The sequence below is a fragment of the Quercus suber genome, unplaced genomic scaffold (genome assembly GCF_002906115.3).
Source record: "Quercus suber isolate HL8 unplaced genomic scaffold, Cork oak 2.0 scaffold_96, whole genome shotgun sequence".
NCBI lineage: Eukaryota > Viridiplantae > Streptophyta > Magnoliopsida > Fagales > Fagaceae > Quercus > Quercus suber.
This window is the reverse complement of record NW_027069561.1, coordinates 1333715-1353582: the sequence shown is the minus strand read 5'-3', so window position 1 is coordinate 1353582 and position 19868 is coordinate 1333715. Positions and strand designations below refer to the sequence as shown.

Sequence of the window (19868 nt, the reverse complement as noted above, 5' to 3'; positions counted from 1 at the left end):
TATAATTATATTATATTACAAAACATAAATGATCAAATTAAATATACTTAAAAAAACCATTGATTAACTTGTATTGATTGGAATAAATAAGTATATTAATGTATCCATGAATATATTATGGTGATAATAATTGCATTACTACAAAATATGGAGAGATTTTTTTTTTTAAAAAGAAAGAATCAATGACCTATTAAATTTAAAAAAAAAATGTCTATAAATACTTATCATGGAAGAGGGTGGGAATGGCATGAATGTGAGCCATGAGAGCAGAAGAGAGAACTTTGGGCCACAAGATGTTGAATCGGCTGCGAGAAGTGAAATGTCATCTGGGTCTTGGAGGCTCAGTGTGCATGAGTTCCCAGCACTGCCAGAAAGAAGAGATAGGGAGCATGGTTTCTTCACTCTTCGCACCCTTCTTCATGCCCCAAGTAAGCAGTAACAATTCTTTCATGAATCATGATCTGTGTGTTTGAAAACATAGATTAATTGATTAAGGGTCAGCAATGGGCCGGCCTGGCCCCTTTTCTCCTTGGGCCATGGGCCTACTGGGCTGAGTTTCGGGCGCCGTGGAGTAATGTCTATTTTGTTTTTTGAGAGCTGAGTTATTAAATTAGGCCTAATGGGCTGTTTATGAACTTTTTTAATGGATCCTTGATGGGCTTATAATTTTTAAAAAAAATTATAATTATATTATATTACAAAACATAAATGATCAAATTAAATATACTAAAAAAAACCATTGATTAACTTGTATTGATTGGAATAAATAAGTATATTAATGTATTCATGAATATATTATGGTGATAATAATTGCATTATTACAAAATATGGAGAGATTTTTATTTTTATTTTTATTTTTTTTAAGGAAAGAATCAAAGACCTATTAATTTTTTTTTTCAACATCTATTTACTTCTATTTTATTAACGTTTTAAATGGTTTTTTTTTTCTATCTTTTAATATAAAAAAATGTCTCTAAAGTAATTAATTTTTTTTTTAATTTGAAATTTACTAGACTACTAGCAAAATATATTTTTAGTAAGCATGATTTAACTCAATTACTTTAAGTATCTTAGTGTTTGGCCAAGACATGCCAATATTAGAATGAAAGTTATTTTATTTTTGGAATTCCATATTCTTTTTTAGGAAGATTCAATGTTTAAGATTGAGAGTTAAAAAAGTAACTTTCAATCTCAATCTTTGAATAAAAAAAATTTTAAAGTTAAAAGTGAAGAAGTAAAAAAATTTGTGAGAGAAGTTAGGGGTAATTGCACTTGGTGCACTGGATCCTAATCCAGATTCAAGAACTATTTAGTAAAAATAAAATAAAATAAAAGGACATATCACATAAATGTTCTTTGTTTAATGTGAAATATGTAATTTAATTTTGGGCCTCATATCTGAGTGACTCATCTGACTCATTGGTTTCTTTGTTCGGTGTAAATTAATCTGATTTTTGGCTTGATAACTAAGTTGACTCGGATGAAGGGGGGGGGGGGGTCAGCTTATAATTCAATTTTGGCTTGACAACTGAGTTGACTCAACCAAGTTACTGATCCAATGGTATGTTTTGTGAAAAAGGGGCTATTATCCCTATGGCTAAGAACATTATAGTTCAATTGACACTTTTTGGTGTCGTTTAACAGAAAATTCTTTCAAATCATCTCTCCCTAATTATCAAATTATCCAAAAAAGACTATTTACCCAATGATAAGTTTTGCATCCCTTCAAGGGAGTGGTCAGGATTCACTTATTAATATTGGGCAGGGATCATTTAGGTGCCCAATCTATGGACTTTCACAATGGCTGAAATGGAGCATGATTGCCATCAAATCCAAAACTCACTACGAAATTTCCAGCAAATATGATCCTGAAATTTTTAATGCTCATGAATTGATTGTTGAATGTTGAGTGTTCACATCCCTATTCCCAACTTTGTTAGGATAACAACCACAATTGAAATAAATACATTAAGAAAGAAAATATATAAATTTATGATCTTTTTTCAATACTGTTTGAAGCAAATTTATTCTTGTTAGATGTTTTTGGGAATTCCAATTTACCAGCAAGGGACATTCTAAAATTCCTTCCTGCACTTAAAATTTGTGAATGATTGAGTCATACGTCTTTCAGGAATAACTCCTTTCACATTCTTTGGAGAATATACATAAAGAGAGAAACTATAGAATAGACTTCAATAATGTCATAATAATTCAATGGATTGTTACTCTTTAACATACTTGATGTTGGGGTCTTTTGGAAAATGAAATATCAAAATAGGATGACTTTGAATGCTTTCAATAATTCAATTTGACTAGTGATGAACATAATGTGAAACTTGTTACTCTTGACTGCAGGGAAACGAAGCAAGGTTGCTGATTATTATAAGAAACAAGAAAGACTCCTTGAAGTGTTTACTGAGATGGAGACCATGGCTGAAAATGGTTATATGCCTGGAAATCTAACAGAGGTTGGTTGTGTTCAACTTGATGATTTTGAATGACAACTGGTGGAACAAAATGGGACAAATGTTTAATGAAAATTTCAATCTCCCATCATATGCCACCTTGTGCCTCCCCACCCAAAAAAGAAAAACCATACTATATCTTCTCAGCTAAAATCTTTCTTGTTTACTAGAAAAAAGAAACGGATATTTTTTTTCATTGTTAATCTTTTTGCACATTATTATTCTCAGGCTGAGATGCAGCAGCTTGTGAAGAGAGAGAGGGGATGGCGATCTATATATCAAACATAGCTAACATCGTGCTCTTTGTGGCAAAACTCTATGTTTCTATTCAGAGCAGATCATTGGCGGTTATTGCCTCAACATTGGATTCACTCTTAGATCTCTTGTCAGGGTTTATATTGTGGTTCACAGCCCATGCCATGAGAAACCCAAACCTGTACAGTTATCCAATTGGAAAGAACCGGATGCAGCCAGTGGTAAGTCATCCAATCGAATAACTCTTTGAAAATTCAGATTCTGATGGATTTAAGTTGTTGAAGCTGATAGTGAGCATTCATGTGTACTTGGTTAGGGTTGTATCTATGGATCATTTGGTTGGTCAGAAGTTGCTAGAGTGAAAATTATGCATCTTAAACTAATTAAACAAGTTAACCCCAAAGAAGTTGAGATTTTATGTTTTTATTTCTCCTTTTCCCTGATTTCAACAATTCTTTTTGCAATCAATGAGGGAAATAAACTGAAATGCTATTCCATCATTACTACTATTGGCTCAGCTATGTCTTATTCCACAAATGGTAGAGGCAAAAGCAACAAATAGACATTTCATGATGTCATGCTACAGTTTATTCTATTACAAGAAGTCTGAGATTAATGTATTGCAAGACTAATTATTTCATTAGGTCCATGGTTTAGGCTCTCATTTTGTTATCTAAATGTTGATCTTAGGGTCTTCTGAGTTTATAAACAAATACCATTGGTTTGGGGCAATTGGTTAATTAGAAACTGCAGTCAATAGACACAATCTAGTCTTAGGAATATAAAGTTCAGGAATCAAATTTAAAAGTAGTCAAATAATCTACTCTTCAGAAGAAATAGTATTGGTTTTACGCATAGAGTTTGAATGTAGGTTCAAGAGTGATTATGACTTACAAGGATGTAGACTCAAGGCATGCCAATAATCACATCATAGACTGTGTTTCAACTTTTCGTTACAACTTACAACACGTGCTTTAATATATTTTACTAATTTAGCTTGCAATTGCAGGGAATCATTGTTTTTGCTTCAGTAATGGCAACTCTTGGGTTACAAATTCTGCTCGAGTCTGTTCGGCAATTAATTGCACAGGTATGCAACTTTTATCTCACGTGTCCTGATCTAAGTTAAGGATGCAGAAGGCAGCAATGAGCATGGCTAGACTAGGACATATTTTAATCAAAGTTGGCTTTGAGAAGAGATTGAAATTAGCTCCCTTCTTGATGTCTTGTCAGAACTCCGAGGTCAAATGTGACCTTGGTTCTTGGTACTTCATGAAAAGGATGACATAGGTCTTGAGCGACTACCTAAATGTATGAGATCCTTGTTAGATCACATTCTGAGTTGGTGGATGCAACATTTGAACATGACCATTCTAAAATTTCATTTTCTGTAGTCATTTACTGTATCAGTTTGCCCTTTAATATTAATTTTCAATTCCTGTGCTGATTACAGACCCAGCCTGAAAAGGATCCTGAGAAGGAGAAATGGATGATTGGGATAATGGTCTCTGTAACCATAGTGAAGTTTCTGCTCGTGGTCTATTGTAGAAGATTTAAAAATCAAATTATTAGAGCCTATGGTCAAGATCATTGTTTCGATGTTATTACTAATTCAATTGGTTTGGGAGCAGCTGTTCTGGCCATTCAATATTATTGGTGGATTGATCCTACTGGAGCTGTTATAGTGAGTTCATATGCATCCCTTCCCCCCCTCCTTATTTTACTATACTTTTGATAATTGGGTTCATTTGTTGTTTTTATTCATCCAAAAATAATAATGATAATTGGATTCAGCTACTTTACAAGTTATTAGTTTCCTTTCTTTTCCTAAAATTATCAAAATCACCAGCAGCCATGTTTGGCATGACAAAATATTGGCATTCACTCTATATCTCTCGTTTTTTAAAGTGAATTGCCCACTATTTGTGGCTTGAGGATAGAACTTTCATTGGCTCCTTGGAGTTAAAACCTTAAAGGTATCCTTTTTTTTATAATGATTTGTTGAACCTGTGATGCAGATAGCATTATATACAATGAATATATGGACGAAGACAGTCATTGAGAATGTCTGGGCACTAATTGGAAGGACAGCACCACCTGAATTTTTGGCAAAGCTAACATATCTGACATGGAACCACCATGAAGATATCAAGCACATTGACACAGTAAGAGCGTACACTTTTGGTTCAAATTATTTTGTGGAGGTTGACATAGTTTTGCCACAAGACATGCTTTTGAACAAAGCTCATAATATTGGTGAGTCACTGCGAGTGAAACTTGAGCAACTCCCAGAAATTGAGCGAGCTTTTGTTCATATAGATTTTGAGTATACTCATAGGCCAGAACACAAGATTGCGATTTGATGAAAATGATGATGATGACAGTAGTGATGATCAGAGCTCAGCCTTTCCAGAGCACAAGGGTATTTGAATGAGTTGCTGATTTAGTTAATATGTGATGCAATTTTATTGTGATGCCAGATTATATAATTTACTATCTGACGGCTTAATGCCACTAATCATGAGGTATCCCTCTTTATTATTTAGTAGATGGATTAGACAGTTGATCTTGTACTAGTCCTTGATATGGAACCATTTTTCTTTTAATGCAAGATGGTAATAATTTGGATAATATGATTCACCCTTCAGGACAAACTTCATTCTAGTCATGCTAATGCAGCAAGCCTTCATTTTATTGTTCTTGTCAATTTCTTTATGGAAGTTATGGAAGCAATAACTTCATTTTAGGTATTTTCTTAATTTCTTTAGTATGGTGTCACTATTGATTCTCCTCTTGCGGCTACCAAAAGTGTTTGTTCTGCCATATGACTTGAAATGAATAGATTAGACGACCAATCTTCAGTTATCTTGAATCTTCTTCCAATTTATTAGTCGAGCAACAGCCATTTAGGCTGCCAGATTGCTGCTGCTCAATCCTTCTGGGGTTCAAAAGTTCAAGATATTAACTCTTATGTTTGTCAAAATTGTTAATCCATTGTCCTACTTCATACCAAAAATTTAGTAAAACCATAATGCAGATAACTTCACATACAATTGAGTATTTGGGGAAATGCAGTGATGAAGCATGTATAGCTTATGGTACTCTCACATGCACACGGGGTACATTGAGCAAAAAAAAAAAAAAAAAAAAAAAAAAAAAAAAAAAAAAAATTTGGCCTGAAGTATATGAAGCATTTATGATTTTGTAGTAGATATTCAAGTTAACAGTGAAACAGAATTTGAGCAGGACAGAGGTCATCTATTTGGACCCTAGCTTTTTGCTAAACGTACCTTTAGATAAAAGCTAAATGTCAAATAAAGTAAGATAATTGATTGCTGTATGGTAGAAAAAAACAAAGTAGAGTGATACCTATAATAAGCAAAAAGTACTTTTCATTTTTAGAAAAACCATAACGTGAGACCTGTTAGATTAAAGGGTAAAATGTAAAACTGACCTTCTAAGTTTCTTCAGATTTTCTTTCAGTTCTCTAACTTTGCTTTTGTTCATTTCAATCCTTTAATTTTCAAGTTTATTCAATTAAGGCTTTTCTATCAACTTTTGTTATATGTTGCGGTTAATTTTTCAATTTTATAAATTTTTCTTCAAATTTTTTAAATTAAAAAATTCAATTAATGATTGAAAAATAATTTCCAATTTTTTTTTTCAAAAAATTTTAACAAAAGTTAACGGAAAAGCCTTAATTGAATAAATCTAAACTTAGAGGACTGAAATGAACGAAAATAAAGTTAGAAGACTAAAATGAAATCTAAAGAAAGTTAGAGGGTCAGTTTTGCATTTTATCCTAGATTAAATAAATTAATAAATTCATCATTTCCTAAAAGTATTAGCATTTACAACCCCCCAAATTGCTATTTTAGCAATTGAGACACTTAAAAAGTTCTTTAACCCGGTATTTATATCTAAAACATTTTAGTATCCGTAGATAGTGGGTACTTATATTTACAACCTACAGTTCATGAGTTTGTAAACACAAAATAATATAATTTATTCACCTTCTCTCTCTCTCTCTCTCTCTCTGCACTTCTTCGTACTTTCTTCTCCCTTTCTTCTCCCTTAGTCCCTCTCTATCTTCGAGTCTCTTTTCTCTCTCAGCTTTCCCTCATGATTTTGGGTAGGATCTCTGAGTCTCTCTTCTCTCTTAGTTCTCCCTCACAATTTTAGGTAGGGATTTGGGTTGGTGGTACAAATCAGCGTTTGGGTCAGTGGCTGTGGTTGGAGTTTGGGTCAATAATTTGGGTCTGCGTTTGGGTGGTTTTTGGGTTAGATTTGGTGGTGTTTGGGTCAGCATTTGGGTTAAAGTTTGGGTGGTGTTTGGGTCAGATTTAGGTGGTGTTTAGGTTTTCGTTTGGATTGGCGTTTGGGTGGTGATTGGGTTGACGTTTGGGTTGGTGGGTGTTTCGATGGTAGCGATAGGTTGTTTCGGTGCTTGCTAGTTTTGGTGATGGGTTTCGGTGATGGTTGTTTTGGTGGTGGCTGGGTTTCACTAGTGGATCGTTTTGGTGATTTTATTTTAGCATTGAACATAATAAAATAATATAAGCAATACAATAAAATAATATATCTACTACATTAAACAACTACCACTACCTCGAACACAATAAAATAATATAACTTTTAATAAAATATTTCTTTTTTATCATCTTAGCTACCATGCATGGCTATCTTTGGTTATACATTGTAGCTCAACAACTAAATTTTTTAAGTTTTCCTTCATAATTGCAACATGCTTTTAGTATTGGTGGTGCTAAAAATAGCAATATTTTTTTTTTAGCACCACTAATGCTAATGCTAATACAATGAAATTTTAGGAGGAAGATGACAAAAATCTAACGATTCTTATCCTCAAATGCTGACAGTACATGAACGACATTCTTATCTTCTAGTTTGGTGTCTGAATTGTTTTCCCTAGAAAGTGCCAAAGTAAGGAAGGTAGGAGGAAGTTTCTCCGCACAGTACAAGTGGATAAAGCATTAAAGTTTCTGGGTGTGTATATATATATATATATAGATATATTTGCCACTCCCTTAACTTTTAAGTCCTAATTGCGCGCATTGTGGATATGAATATCAGCAGCACAAGTTACTTTCTGAAGGTTGGTGGGTACGTATAGTAGGGGTTAGGATGTGTTTTGGTGTCATATTTTACTTTTAAGTGGCCATGCGAAAGCAACCACATGCATATTGAATTATTGTATATGTCTTTTAGGATTTTTAATACATGAATTAGCCATTTTCTTTTATTTTTTTAGTAAAAGTTCATTTACCATTCCATGAAAATATTTTTGGCACATAATAACAACTCTTAAATTACAACTAATGTGAAGTATGATATTTTGGTTAATACTCATTAAATGGTCAGATTGTAAAATTTATAAAATTATGAACATATACACCTAAACTTCAAAGTTTAACTTAAAAACAATACAAAATTTAGTTGTCCTTATGTTATATTATCTATACACAAATTTCGGGAAGAAGAATAGATTATTCCATCAAGAATTTGAGCTTTTTCTTTTTTTTACTCTTACGAAGTTATAAAAATTTTTTCCCCCTTTTTTTAATTATTAAAACTATTACTTCTTTTTTCTTTTTTCTTCAACTTTATATATATATATATATATAGGTTTTGAACTAATAGGAAAGATTTTCTTTTCCTTTTTCAATTGAAGTTTGTCATAAAAAAATAGTCTATTACTCTTTTAGTTATGGCACAAAGAAAAAAATAATTACGTAAATAAAATTCATAAGAAGGAATTTAAAAAAAAAAAATAATGAAGATTATGATGGATAAAAGGGAAAAATTCCTTTTTTATTTTATTTTTTATAATAAGGATTATCGACGCATGTGCCGACTCTTATTAATCATCGAGTATGAGCATCCACGTTGAAATCTCACGAAGCTTCGTCCTTTTTTTTTTTTTTTTTTTTTTTTTTTTTTTTTTTTGTGGAGAAAAACACGAAGCTTCGTCTTTTTCATTTCAAACGTATCCGGCCGGAATTGTATGGAATATTGGCACATGTCATATAACTTCCATAACTAACAAACGGACACGCAAAATATCTTTTTTGCATGATTTTGGGGGATTAAATAATACTCTATATATTTACATGGGACTGGGTTAAATTAGTAAATTTGAAAATATTACCATATTAAAAAACAAATTGGGTGCAAAGGGTGTTTTATTTATTTATAATTTTTTTTTATATGTAGATCATAAGTTTACACACCAAGTAGGTAAGAGTGCCTAATTCCATTACATCCCATAATAGTGCTTTAATATGGTAGAAACTTCATTTTGCAACTCTTATTTAATCTTGTTTGTATCTCATGTGCAATGTGCATATCATCATCACACCACGTCACAAGTATTTCAAATTATAACTCAAATATCATAGTCAAATCAAATCTAATTCAATATTTCAAATAACTAAATGATAATATTTATTTCAAATTTAGTTTTATATTTGAGATACCATTTTGTGAGTCACTTCTTTCATCGGCAACAGAGAAATAATTGTGAGCCATCTCTCTCTCTTCCTCTGCCCCTCTCTCTTTATTTTGTGTTAATCAGAGTTAGGCCATATTTTTTTAATGATTTCTCACAATTTTTTAAATTATTTTAGTTTTATTTCTTAATTATGGAGGCTTGGGTTGCATAATATGTAAGGAATTTGAATGATGGAGTTGATAAAATTCTATATGGAGAGTTTTACATTTTGTTTGTGTTTATGTATGGAGTTCGTAAATTATGTGTTGAGCTTTGCATTTTGGTAAATTTAATTAGTAAGATAAGAATCATATAATACTAAACACAAATCTTCAAGAGTGTTTCTCTTACAATATGCAAATATTTTGTTACATGTAATTACAAATATTATTGTGAAACAATCGGTATATTAGATTGGAATTATAAATGATGATGCCGCAAATCTCACCAGTGAGTTGCACGACGCTTGTACGCTCAAAACAAAACCTACACAACGAAAAGGAAAGGGCCTCACAGAGAGCACCGGTGTGGTGCCGGCCAAATACCCTCCGAAGGTCAAGTTAGAACTTCTTTACAACTCTAGAGTGCTAGAGAGGGGTTAATTATGCGTACCTCGGCTTATGAGGGTATTGGGGCTTTTATAGTAGTAGAGGGTGGACCTTTCTTCCTTGGAGTAGAAGTCTTTTCCTTATAGGAATCCTTATGCGCGTAGATTGCGGAATCCTTTCCTTATAGGACTCTGATACTGGGCGTGGAATACAAGTAATTTCCCTAAGACCCATGCGTGATGACCAAGTTATGTTCTTTATGGAACCGTCAGCCTTTCAGCCGTCAGCCTGTACTTCCCTTCAGCTAAGTTACCGTCAGCCTTTATGCTTTGTTCAGCAGCCTAGGGGACTTCAGCCCGTCGGTTTTGTTTTAACCTAGTTAGCATGCATTCCTTCGCGCCTAGCATGTCATAGAGGACCCGTCAGCCAGAGCAAAAGCTGACGGGTTGGGCTCATGGTACCTGCGTGTAATTCTTCCATATCAGTTGCCCCCTACTCCATATCTCCGTCGGCTGTTCCTGACGGGTTATGGAGTTTGCATTCGTCACTGCCTGCCACTTTGATCAAGAGAAGAATCATTACTGCTGACCCTTTTAACATTAAATGCAAGGACAGGTGGCGTGCTTGGATTGGCTCCGTGTCTGAACGCGGGCGTCGCTTCGTCTTCCGTGCGTTTAGCTTATATATATATGTGGTCCCCTCTCCTCATTTTCACTATTTCATTCACCTGATTTCTGGAGAGCACATCCGTCGCCCATATTCCGTCAGCTCTTCCAAAGTTCCCGCCGTTGCTTTTTCAACCGTCACTCCAGAACTTTGTAAGTTTCCCTTCCTTTCTCGCATGCTTTCAATTTCTTCTTCTTTTTCAAAGTGAGGTCGTCATCCTAGGTGCTTAGTTTACACCCGTCACTTGTAGGTAGATGTCGAGTGATCAGTCGTCGGTCCGCGAAGGAGCGGGCTACGACGAGGTGTTTGGTTCAGGCTCAAGTAGTGAGTCTGAGAGTTCCTCCTGGTCGTCAGAGAGGGAGACGTCAGCACATGTTGCCGTCGAAGAAATGGAAAGTCAAGGAAACGGCGGCCAGGAGGAAGAAGTAGGCGAGGGGAGTGAAGTTGAATTAGGGGGGAATAGTGACGGGGATGAAGGCGTCGAGGAGTCTAGTGAAGGGGATTCTGTAGGTCCTGAAGGTAGCCGTCCCTTCATCCTTCCCAAGGACTGGGCTGTGAATAAATTCTCTCCAAAGATGACGCTTAAAATTTTTAATGAACTACGTACCCGTTTTCAAATCCCAGACCATATTCCCATCCGTCTGCCTATGGAGGGTGAGAAGTGTTACACGGGAAGAACTGCAGACGTTGGCATGTATGACGCCATGTTTGCTGCCGGGTTGAGATTGCCCCTGACGGCTTTGCACCGTCAGCTAGCTGATTACCTTGGCATCTCAATTAGTCAGATTGCCCCAAACTCCTGGAGGATTTTCATAAGTGCCGAGGTGTTGTGGGGTCGTTTAAGCGGAGGTCATCGTCAGCTTACTTTGGATGAATTCTTCTATTGTTATAGACCTCGGCACCTTTCTTCATCAAGAGGGATGTATCACTTCGCCGTCAGGGAGAAGGATTTAAGGCTGGTGTCTGAAATGCCAGATTCCAATAGAGCCTGGAAGAGTAGGTTCTTTTTCGTAGAGGGGACGGATTGGGTGTGCCGTCAGGATGAATGGGAAACAATTCCTCATGGTTGTTTTGACAATACTTGGGGGTTTGTTAAGGAGTCAGGTCTTAGTCGTCACCTTTTATCCTCGTCAATTTGCCATATATATTTTTTAACTTTGAAAAGATACTAACGCAGCCAAATTTTTTTTTTCAGCTTTCGCTCGTCCATCAATAACTGACGAGCAAGAAGACTTCATCCGTCGGCTTTTGGAGATACCCATAGGAGAGCGATCGTGCCGGGACTTAATTACCCTCGATACTCTTTACACATACTGTGGGGGTCCCGAACCAACGCCCGAAGCTCGTAGGTTGGAAGATTTTGCTCGTCACCGTGAGTCTTTACCTATCCGTCAGCTTTTAAACTTTTAGTCGTCGGCTTTCCCTTATGTTTGCTTTTGTTTGCCTGTTGCAGAAATGGATGTTGCTAAGGAGCGAATTAAGGCCGCTGCTGCCCGTCAGCGGGAGGAGAAGAAAGCTAAGGGTGAGGCGACGTCTACGTCTGCCCCCAGGACCGTCGCCAAGGGCTCCCAGAAGAGGAAGACTGACGGAGTGGTCATTCGCCCGCCGAAGAGACCAGCCGTTACTCCCGTGAAGTCGCCCCCTACGTCGGGTCATGGAGCTGGGAAGGGCGTCATGACCTCTTCCGGTCCCGTCCTGCAGGGACCTCAGAGCCTGCTGATGCACAAGGACTTTGCCGTCGAGGCCATCCAAGCCCTCATAAAGCCGACGGACATGGATCCTTGCGATCAGCTAGGGACGGAAGAACTGGGGTCGTCGGCCTTGTTCGACCTTTCTCGGGTAAGCCGTCAGTTTTACTTTGACTGTCGTGCCCAACTTTTTCTTTTTACTAACTGACGGTTATATCATTTTTTAGGCTTTGGTTCGTGTGAAGGCGCTGCAGGATCGGTGCGTGGCCAAGGAGGGGGTCGTCACTCGCGTTAACAAGCACAACGCCAATATGCGAAACCAACAGGCTCAGTATAAAGAGGCGGTGCGCATACTTAACGTTGAGCTGAAAGAGGTGAAGACGGAGTTGGAAGAGGCCAAGCGTCAGCGGCTCGAAATAGAAGGAAAGCTGACGGCTCTTTACGACCAGTTGGAGACGGTAGGGGCTGACGCTGTTGAGAAATTCAAGGCGTCAGATGCCTTTATCGATTCCTGTGGCAGTTATTACGGCACGGGTTTCGACGACTGTCTTAAACAGGTGGCGTCAGCTTTTCCTGATTTGGACCTTTCTGGCATCAACATAGATGACGCTCGGCCCATGACGCCTGCGACGGATGCCGTCACCCCTGGTGTGGACGACCCTGTTGATTCCCCCCCTCCTGAAGAGAGTGGGGTTGTATTGGCCCAACCCGCTGCGAACCTTCCGACGGCTGCAGCCACTCCCCCTATGGTCCCGCTTGACGAAGAGGAGCCTGCCGCGAAATAGAAAATTTCTTGAAGTGACGTTTTTATCATTCTTATTTTGTTTCATTTATTATTATTATTTTTTTTTTTTCTATGTAGAAGACAATCTTATTTAAGTGCCCCTTTGGGTACCGTTGTGTAATATTTTAACAGTCCCCTTTTTATTTAAACGCCTTCTTTTTTAAGCTTGGATTTGTTTATGACGCCGTCAGTTTGCGTGGCTTATTTTGCTGGGTTTTTTTTGTATGTTCTGAAACCAAGATTGTGGGCCTTCACTTTAATTGTACCGTTAGTTTTATTAAACCATTGGTTAACTTTGATGAACCCGTCAGTTTTTGATTATTTTGTTTTAATGATTGTAGAAAGTTTTGGCAAAATCCCATCATCTCGTGACGAGGTTATCTGCCTTATGGTCGTCAGTTTGTGTACTGACGGTTTCGACCTTCTTTAGACCGTCGGCTGTTTTGCTCGTCCATTTTTGGACCGTCAACTTTTTGATTTGGCCCTTTTTGGACTCGGCCATCTTTAGACCGTCTCCTGTTTTGCTCGCCCATTTTGGACCGTCAGTTGGCCTCGTCCATTTTTGGACTTTGGCCATCTTTAGACCGTTAGTTTAAAATGATTGTGGTCTTGACAATTTTTAGTTTTTTAGACTGTCAGCTTGAGAGCTGAAATGACTGACTTGGTTAGTCTCTTTTAAATCGTCAGCTTGAGAGCTGAGATGGTTGGGGACTGGTCAGTCATCTTGAGAGCTGAAATGACTAACCTGGTCACCTTTTTTAGACCGTCAGCTTGAGAGCTGAGATGGGGTTTGGCCTATCTTTTAAACCGTCAGCTTGAGAGCTGAGGTGATCGATTTGGCCGTCAGCTTGAGAGCTGGAATGACTAACTTGGTCACTTTTTTAGGCCGTCAGCTTGAGAGCTGAGATGGGGGTTTGGCCTATCTTTTAAACCGTCAGCTTGAGAGCTGAGGTGATCGATTTGGCCGTCAGCTTGAGAGCTGGAATGACTAACTTGGTCACTTTTTTAGGCCGTCAGCTTGAGAGCTGAGATGGGGGTTTGGCCTATCTTTTAAACCGTCAGCTTGAGAGCTGAGGTGATCGATTTGGCCGTCAGCTTGAGAGCTGGAATGACTAACTTGGTCACTTTTTTAGGCCGTCAGCTTGAGAGCTGAGATGGGGGTTTGGCCTATCTTTTAAACCGTCAGCTTGAGAGCTGAGGTGATCGATTTGGCCGTCAGCTTGAGAGCTGGAATGACTAACTTGGTCACTTTTTTAGGCCGTCAGCTTGAGAGCTGAGATGGGGGTTTGGCCTATCTTTTAAACCGTCAGCTTGAGAGCTGAGGTGATCGATTTGGCCGTCAGCTTGAGAGCTGGAATGACTAACTTGGTCACTTTTTTAGGCCGTCAGCTTGAGAGCTGAGATGGGGGTTTGGCCTATCTTTTAAACCGTCAGCTTGAGAGCTGAGGTGATCGATTTGGCCGTCAGCTTGAGAGCTGGAATGACTAACTTGGTCACTTTTTTAGGCCGTCAGCTTGAGAGCTGAGATGGGGGTTTGGCCTATCTTTTAAACCGTCAGCTTGAGAGCTGAGGTGATCGATTTGGCCGTCAGCTTGAGAGCTGGAATGACTAACTTGGTCACTTTTTTAGGCCGTCAGCTTGAGAGCTGAGATGGGGGTTTGGCCTATTTTTTAAACCGTCAGCTTGAGAGCTGAGGTGATCGATTTGGCCGTCAGCTTGAGAGCTGGAATGACTAACTTGGTCACTTTTTTAGGCCGTCAGCTTGAGAGCTGAGATGGGGGTTTGGCCTATTTTTTAAACCGTCAGCTTGAGAGCTGAGGTGATCGATTTGGCCGTCAGCTTGAGAGCTGGAATGACTAACTTGGTCACTTTTTTAGGCCGTCAGCTTGAGAGCTGAGATGGGGGTTTGGCCTATTTTTTAAACCGTCAGCTTGAGAGCTGAGGTGATCGATTTGGCCGTCAGCTTGAGAGCTGGAATGACTAACTTGGTCACTTTTTTAGGCCTTCAGCTTTTGGATCTCGTCCACTTTGTGGATGGTCAATTTGTCAGTTTTTAATATCCTCTTATTTGTAAGTAGAAACATCAGTAGTTCTAAGTAAATTCCTCTTATTGCCATGCATCTATATAAAAATTAATTCGAAAACAAAGTCTACCCATTTTGGGCTTATTGTAGCAAATACTTAGGTAGGAAAAGAAAAACTGCCCTTTGGGCTTATTGTAGCAAATATTTGAAAAGGTAGTTCGTAGGTCTTGGCGTCATCCCATAGAGCAACTTTTGCTTTATGTGAACGTCGCCCCTACTGGTAGTATTTCCGTAGGTGTTCAGCATTCCATGGATGTGGTAGCTTCCGTCCGTCCAGTGTCTCTAGATGGTAGGTTCCCTTCCTCTGCCGTGCCGTGACTCGGTAAGGTCCTTCCCAATTAGGGCCGAGCTTCCCTTGAGTGGGGTCCCTTGCTGCGCCCATAACCTTTCTTAGAACGAGGTCCCCTACCTGGAAGTCTCTGTGTTTGACCCGGGAGTTGTAATGTTTGGCCATGCGGTCCTGGTACCGTGCAAGCCTCTGCTCTGCTGCCATCCTAACTTCGTCCACCAGATCAAGTTGCAGACGTATGGCCTCATCATTCCTTTTTTCGTCGTGGTTGTGCACCCTGTAGCTTGTAAGGCCGACTTCAGCTGGGACGACTGCTTCGTTTCCGTACGTTAGTCGGAATGGTGTCTCTCCTGTTGGTGTTCTTGCTGTTGTTCTGTAGGCCCATAGTATGCTCGGCAACTCTTCCGCCCATATGCCCTTTGCCCCCTCAAGCCGGGTCTTGAGAATTTTTAGCAAGGACCGGTTTGTAACTTCGACCTGCCCGTTTGCTTGGGGGTGGGCGGGAGAGGAGTAGTGGTTCCGTATTCCTAACTGTGAGCAGAAGTCCCTGAAGGAGTCGTTGTCGAATTGCTTCCCGTTGTCCGAGACTAAAACTCTTGGGATGCCAAACCTGCATATGATGCTTCGCCAGACGAAGCTCCGTACGTTTTTTTCCGTGATGGTGGCCAATGCTTCAGCTTCTACCCACTTGGTGAAGTAGTCAATGCCGACAACTAGGAACTTCAGCTGTCGTATTGCCGTGGGGAATGGTCCCATAATGTCCAACCCCCACTGAGCGAACGGCCATGGTGCCGTCATTGGGGTTAGTTCTTCGGGTGGCTGTCTGATGATGTTGCTGAACCTTTGGCATTTGTCGCAAGCCTTCACATAAGCTTCGGCATCCTTTTGCATTGTTGGCCAAAAGTACCCAGTTCGTACCAACTTGTGTACTAGCGACCTTGATCCTGAGTGGTTTCCACAAATTCCTTCGTGTACTTCTCTCATGACGTAATCCGCTTCTTCAGAACCTAAGCATCGTAGGTAAGGGCGGGAGAAACCTCTTTTGTATAGAACATCTCTGATCAGGACGAACCTCGTCGCTTGAACCTTCAGTTTCCTTGCTGCCCCCTTATCATTTGGGAGAGTGCCGTTTTTTAGAAAGGAGATTAACGGCGTGGTCCAATCATGCTGGGGATCGAGCTCCTGTATGTCGACCGCACTGATGAGTGGAGAGAGCTGCGTGAAGGCGAGTGTACTACTAATGGCGACCATGTGCTCGGCGGAGGCGGCTTTGGCCAAGCGGTCGGCTTGCTCGTTTTCGCCCCGGGGGATCTGCATAATTTTGACCTTCAGCTCGTTCATTCTTCTTCTTGCTTGTTCCACATACTTCTTCATTCTTTCGCCTTTGCATTCATACTCCCCGCTTATCTGGTTAACTATGACTTGGGAGTCGCAGTAAACTTTCACTTTCTCGGCTCCTGCTGCTTTCGCGAGGTCGAGCCCTGCAATCAGAGCTTCGTACTCCGCCTCGTTGTTGGTAGTGGGGAATGCGAGGCGGACCATACACTCTACCGTGTCTCCTTCGGGCGACTGTAGTACGATGCCGGCTCCGCCGGCCTGTCTGTTGGAGGATCCGTCCACATGTATGCTCCACTGCGGGGATTCCCCTGCCCCCTCATCCTCGCAGTTTGCGAATTCTGCTATGAAGTCTGCCACAGCTTGTCCCTTGATAGCAGTGCGCGGGCGATATTGGATGTCGAACTCGCTCAGTTCTATTGCCCAGAGTGTTAAGCGCCCGGCAGCATCCGGGCTACCCATTGCTCGTCGTAACGGCCTGTCGGTTAAGACAATAATCGTGTGAGCTTGAAAGTACGGCTTCAGTTTTCGTGCCGCTGTAACTAGCGCGAAAGCAAGTTTCTCCATGGGTGGATATCTTTCTTCAGCCCCGCGTAACGCCCGGCTAGTGTAGTACACGGGCTTCTGTATTTTCCCCTCTTCTCTGATCAAGGCGGCGCTGACTGCGGCCGAAGAGACAGCAAGATATAGAAATAGTTCTTCTCCTGGTTGTGAGGGACTCAACAATGGTGGGGAGGAGAGGTAAGCTTTTAATTCTTCAAACGCTCGCTGGCATTCATCGGTCCACTCGAAAGATCTTTTCAACGTGCGGAAGAATGGTAAGCACTTGTCCGTTGCTCTGGAGACGAACCTGTTTAGCGCTGCTATCTTGCCGTTGAGGCTTTGTACCTCCTTTACATTTTTTGGTGGTGCCATCTCCATTATAGCCCGGATCTTGTCCGGATTGGCCTCGATGCCTCTCTGGGACACCATGAATCCCAAGAATTTTCCTGCCGTCACCCCAAAGGCACATTTTTCCGGGTTAAGCTTCATGTTGTAAGAGCGAAGGGTGTCGAATGTTTCCCTGAGGTCTTCTAAATGATCTTCTTCCCTTCGACTTTTGACCAACATGTCGTCGACATATACCTGGACGTTTCTCCCGATCTGCTGTGCGAACATCTTGTTCATAAGCCTTTGGTAAGTTGCACCTGCGTTTTTTAAACCAAACGGCATTACCTTGTAGCAAAACAGGCCTTGGCTAGTTACGAAGGACGTTTTTTCTTGATCTTCATCGTGCATTTTGATTTGATTGTAGCCGGAGAAAGCATCCATGAAGCTTAACAGCTGATGTTGAGCTGTAGAGTCTACTAGGGTGTCGACTCTCGGGAGGGGGTAGCTGTCTTTAGGGCATGCTTTGTTTAGATCGGTGAAGTCTACACACATCCTCCATTTCCCGGAAGCTTTCTTGACCATCACCACGTTTGCTAGCCAATCGGGGTAGTAGACTTCTCTAATAAAGTTTGCCTCTTGTAGCTTGCGGACTTCTTCGGCTATTGCTTGATCTCGTTCCGGGGCGAAGACCCGCTTTTTCTGTCGGATGGGCGGAAAGGATGGTGATACATTCAGCCTATGTACCATGACGGAAGGATCTATTCCGGGCATATCCTCGTGGCTCCAGGCGAATACGTCCCGATTCTCCTTGAGGAATGCTGCAAGCGTTTGCCGAGTGGTGGGACTCGCGAGGGTCCCTATCCTAGTTGTCTGGTTAGGTACGGAGTCATTCAGAGGTATCTCCTCAAGCCTCTCGGCTGGCTCCGTTGCGCTCCGGTGTTCTTCTATGTTCATGGTATGGAGGTGGTCATCCATTTCCATCATGGCTACGTAACATTCGCGTGCGGCAATCTGATTTCCACGTAGCTCTCCGACCCCGTGTTCTGTTGGGAACTTGATCATCAAATGATATGTTGAAGTTGCCGCTTTCCACGCATTGAGGGTGGGCCGTCCTAGGATAGCGTTATAGGCGGACGAATGGTCAACTACGAGGAACGTCACGTCCTTTGTGATTTGCTGTGGATAGTCGCCGGCTGTCACAGTCAACGTAACCGCGCCCAGCGGAAACACCTTTGCACCTCCAAAACCAACAAGTGGGGCGTTTGTTGGAATCAGCTGTTCCCTGCTGATTTTCATCTGCTGGTATGCTGGGTAGTACAAGATGTCTGCCGAGCTACCATTGTCGACCAACACTCGATGCAAGTTGTAGTCCCCTACCCGTAAGCTGACAACAAGCGCGTCGTCGTGCGGGTGACGTAGGCGTCGCGCGTCTTCTTCTGAGAACTCGATAACGGGGCTTTCCCTTCGGGCCACATTTTGCACTGGACCCGTCAGCTGAACGTTTTGGACCATCCGAAGGTACGTCTTCCGAGCCTTTTTGGACGGCCTGGTAGCGATCCCTCCTACGATCATTCGTATGTCACCAACGGGGGGTTTTGGTCGGTCGTTGTCTCGTCGGGGAGGATGTTCTGGAGGTGCTGGATCCGCTCTTTCTTTGCTTACGAACTTCTGCAATTTCCCTTGCCTTATAAGTGCCTCAATTTGCTGCTTCAAATCGTAACAGTCGGCTGTATCATGGCCGTGGTCTCGGTGAAAGCGGCAGTACTTGTCTCTGGGGCGCCTGTTAGGATCCCCCTTCAGTTTTCCAGGGAAGGTCAGCGCCCCCTCGTCCTTAATTTGCATTAGGACTTGATCTATTGGGGTGGTCAGCGGGGTGAAGCTTGTGAATCTTCCTCCCGGAGGCTTGGAACGCTTTTCGTCTCTTCGGTCTCCTGCTCTGGGCCTCTTTCTCCCTTGGTCTGGTCGCGCCTCCTCCTGCCTTTCTCTTTTCCTTGGCTTCTCTTCTCGGGCCTGCAATGCGTCCTCCGCATTCATATACTTAGTAGCCCTGTAGAGTACTTCCGACATGGTCTTTGGGTCGTTCTTGTATAGAGAGAACAAAAACTTGCCCTTCCGCAACCCATTGGTGAAGGCTGCTACAAGTATTTTGTCGTCGGCTTCGTCAACCGATAGCGCTTCCTTATTAAAGCGCGTTATGTAGGATCGTAATGTCTCGTCCTCTCTTTGCTTGATACTCATTAAGCATGCCGTGGACTTCTTATACCTATGTCCGCCAATGAAGTGTGTAGTGAATTGGGCGCTTAGCTCCTTAAAGGTGCTGATAGAGTTGGGCGTCAGTCGGCTGAACCATATCCTTGCGGGGCCTTTGAGTGTTGT

At 41.0% G+C, this 19868-nt stretch overlaps 2 protein-coding genes and 1 pseudogene across 2 annotated transcripts; 2 read left to right on the top strand and 1 right to left on the bottom strand.

Annotated features, from left to right (window-relative positions):
- Window positions 1–226: 226 nt before the first annotated feature.
- On the top strand, window positions 227–5349 carry LOC112026579 (metal tolerance protein 9-like; annotated as a pseudogene).
- Window positions 5350–11595: 6246 nt separating this feature from the next.
- LOC136068027 (uncharacterized) lies at window positions 11596–13023 on the top strand. The gene is made up of 3 exons (XM_065774648.1): window positions 11596–11814; window positions 11896–12281; window positions 12358–13023. Exons 2-3 carry the CDS (start codon window positions 11898–11900, stop codon window positions 12913–12915), a joined length of 942 nt encoding a protein of 313 aa, XP_065630720.1. The 5' UTR covers window positions 11596–11814; window positions 11896–11897; the 3' UTR covers window positions 12916–13023.
- A 2189-nt stretch (window positions 13024–15212) lies between these two features.
- On the bottom strand, window positions 15213–19559 carry LOC136068038 (uncharacterized). The gene has a single exon (XM_065774660.1). It carries the CDS (start codon window positions 19557–19559, stop codon window positions 15213–15215), a length of 4347 nt encoding a protein of 1448 aa, XP_065630732.1.
- Between the last annotated feature and the right edge of the window lie 309 nt (window positions 19560–19868).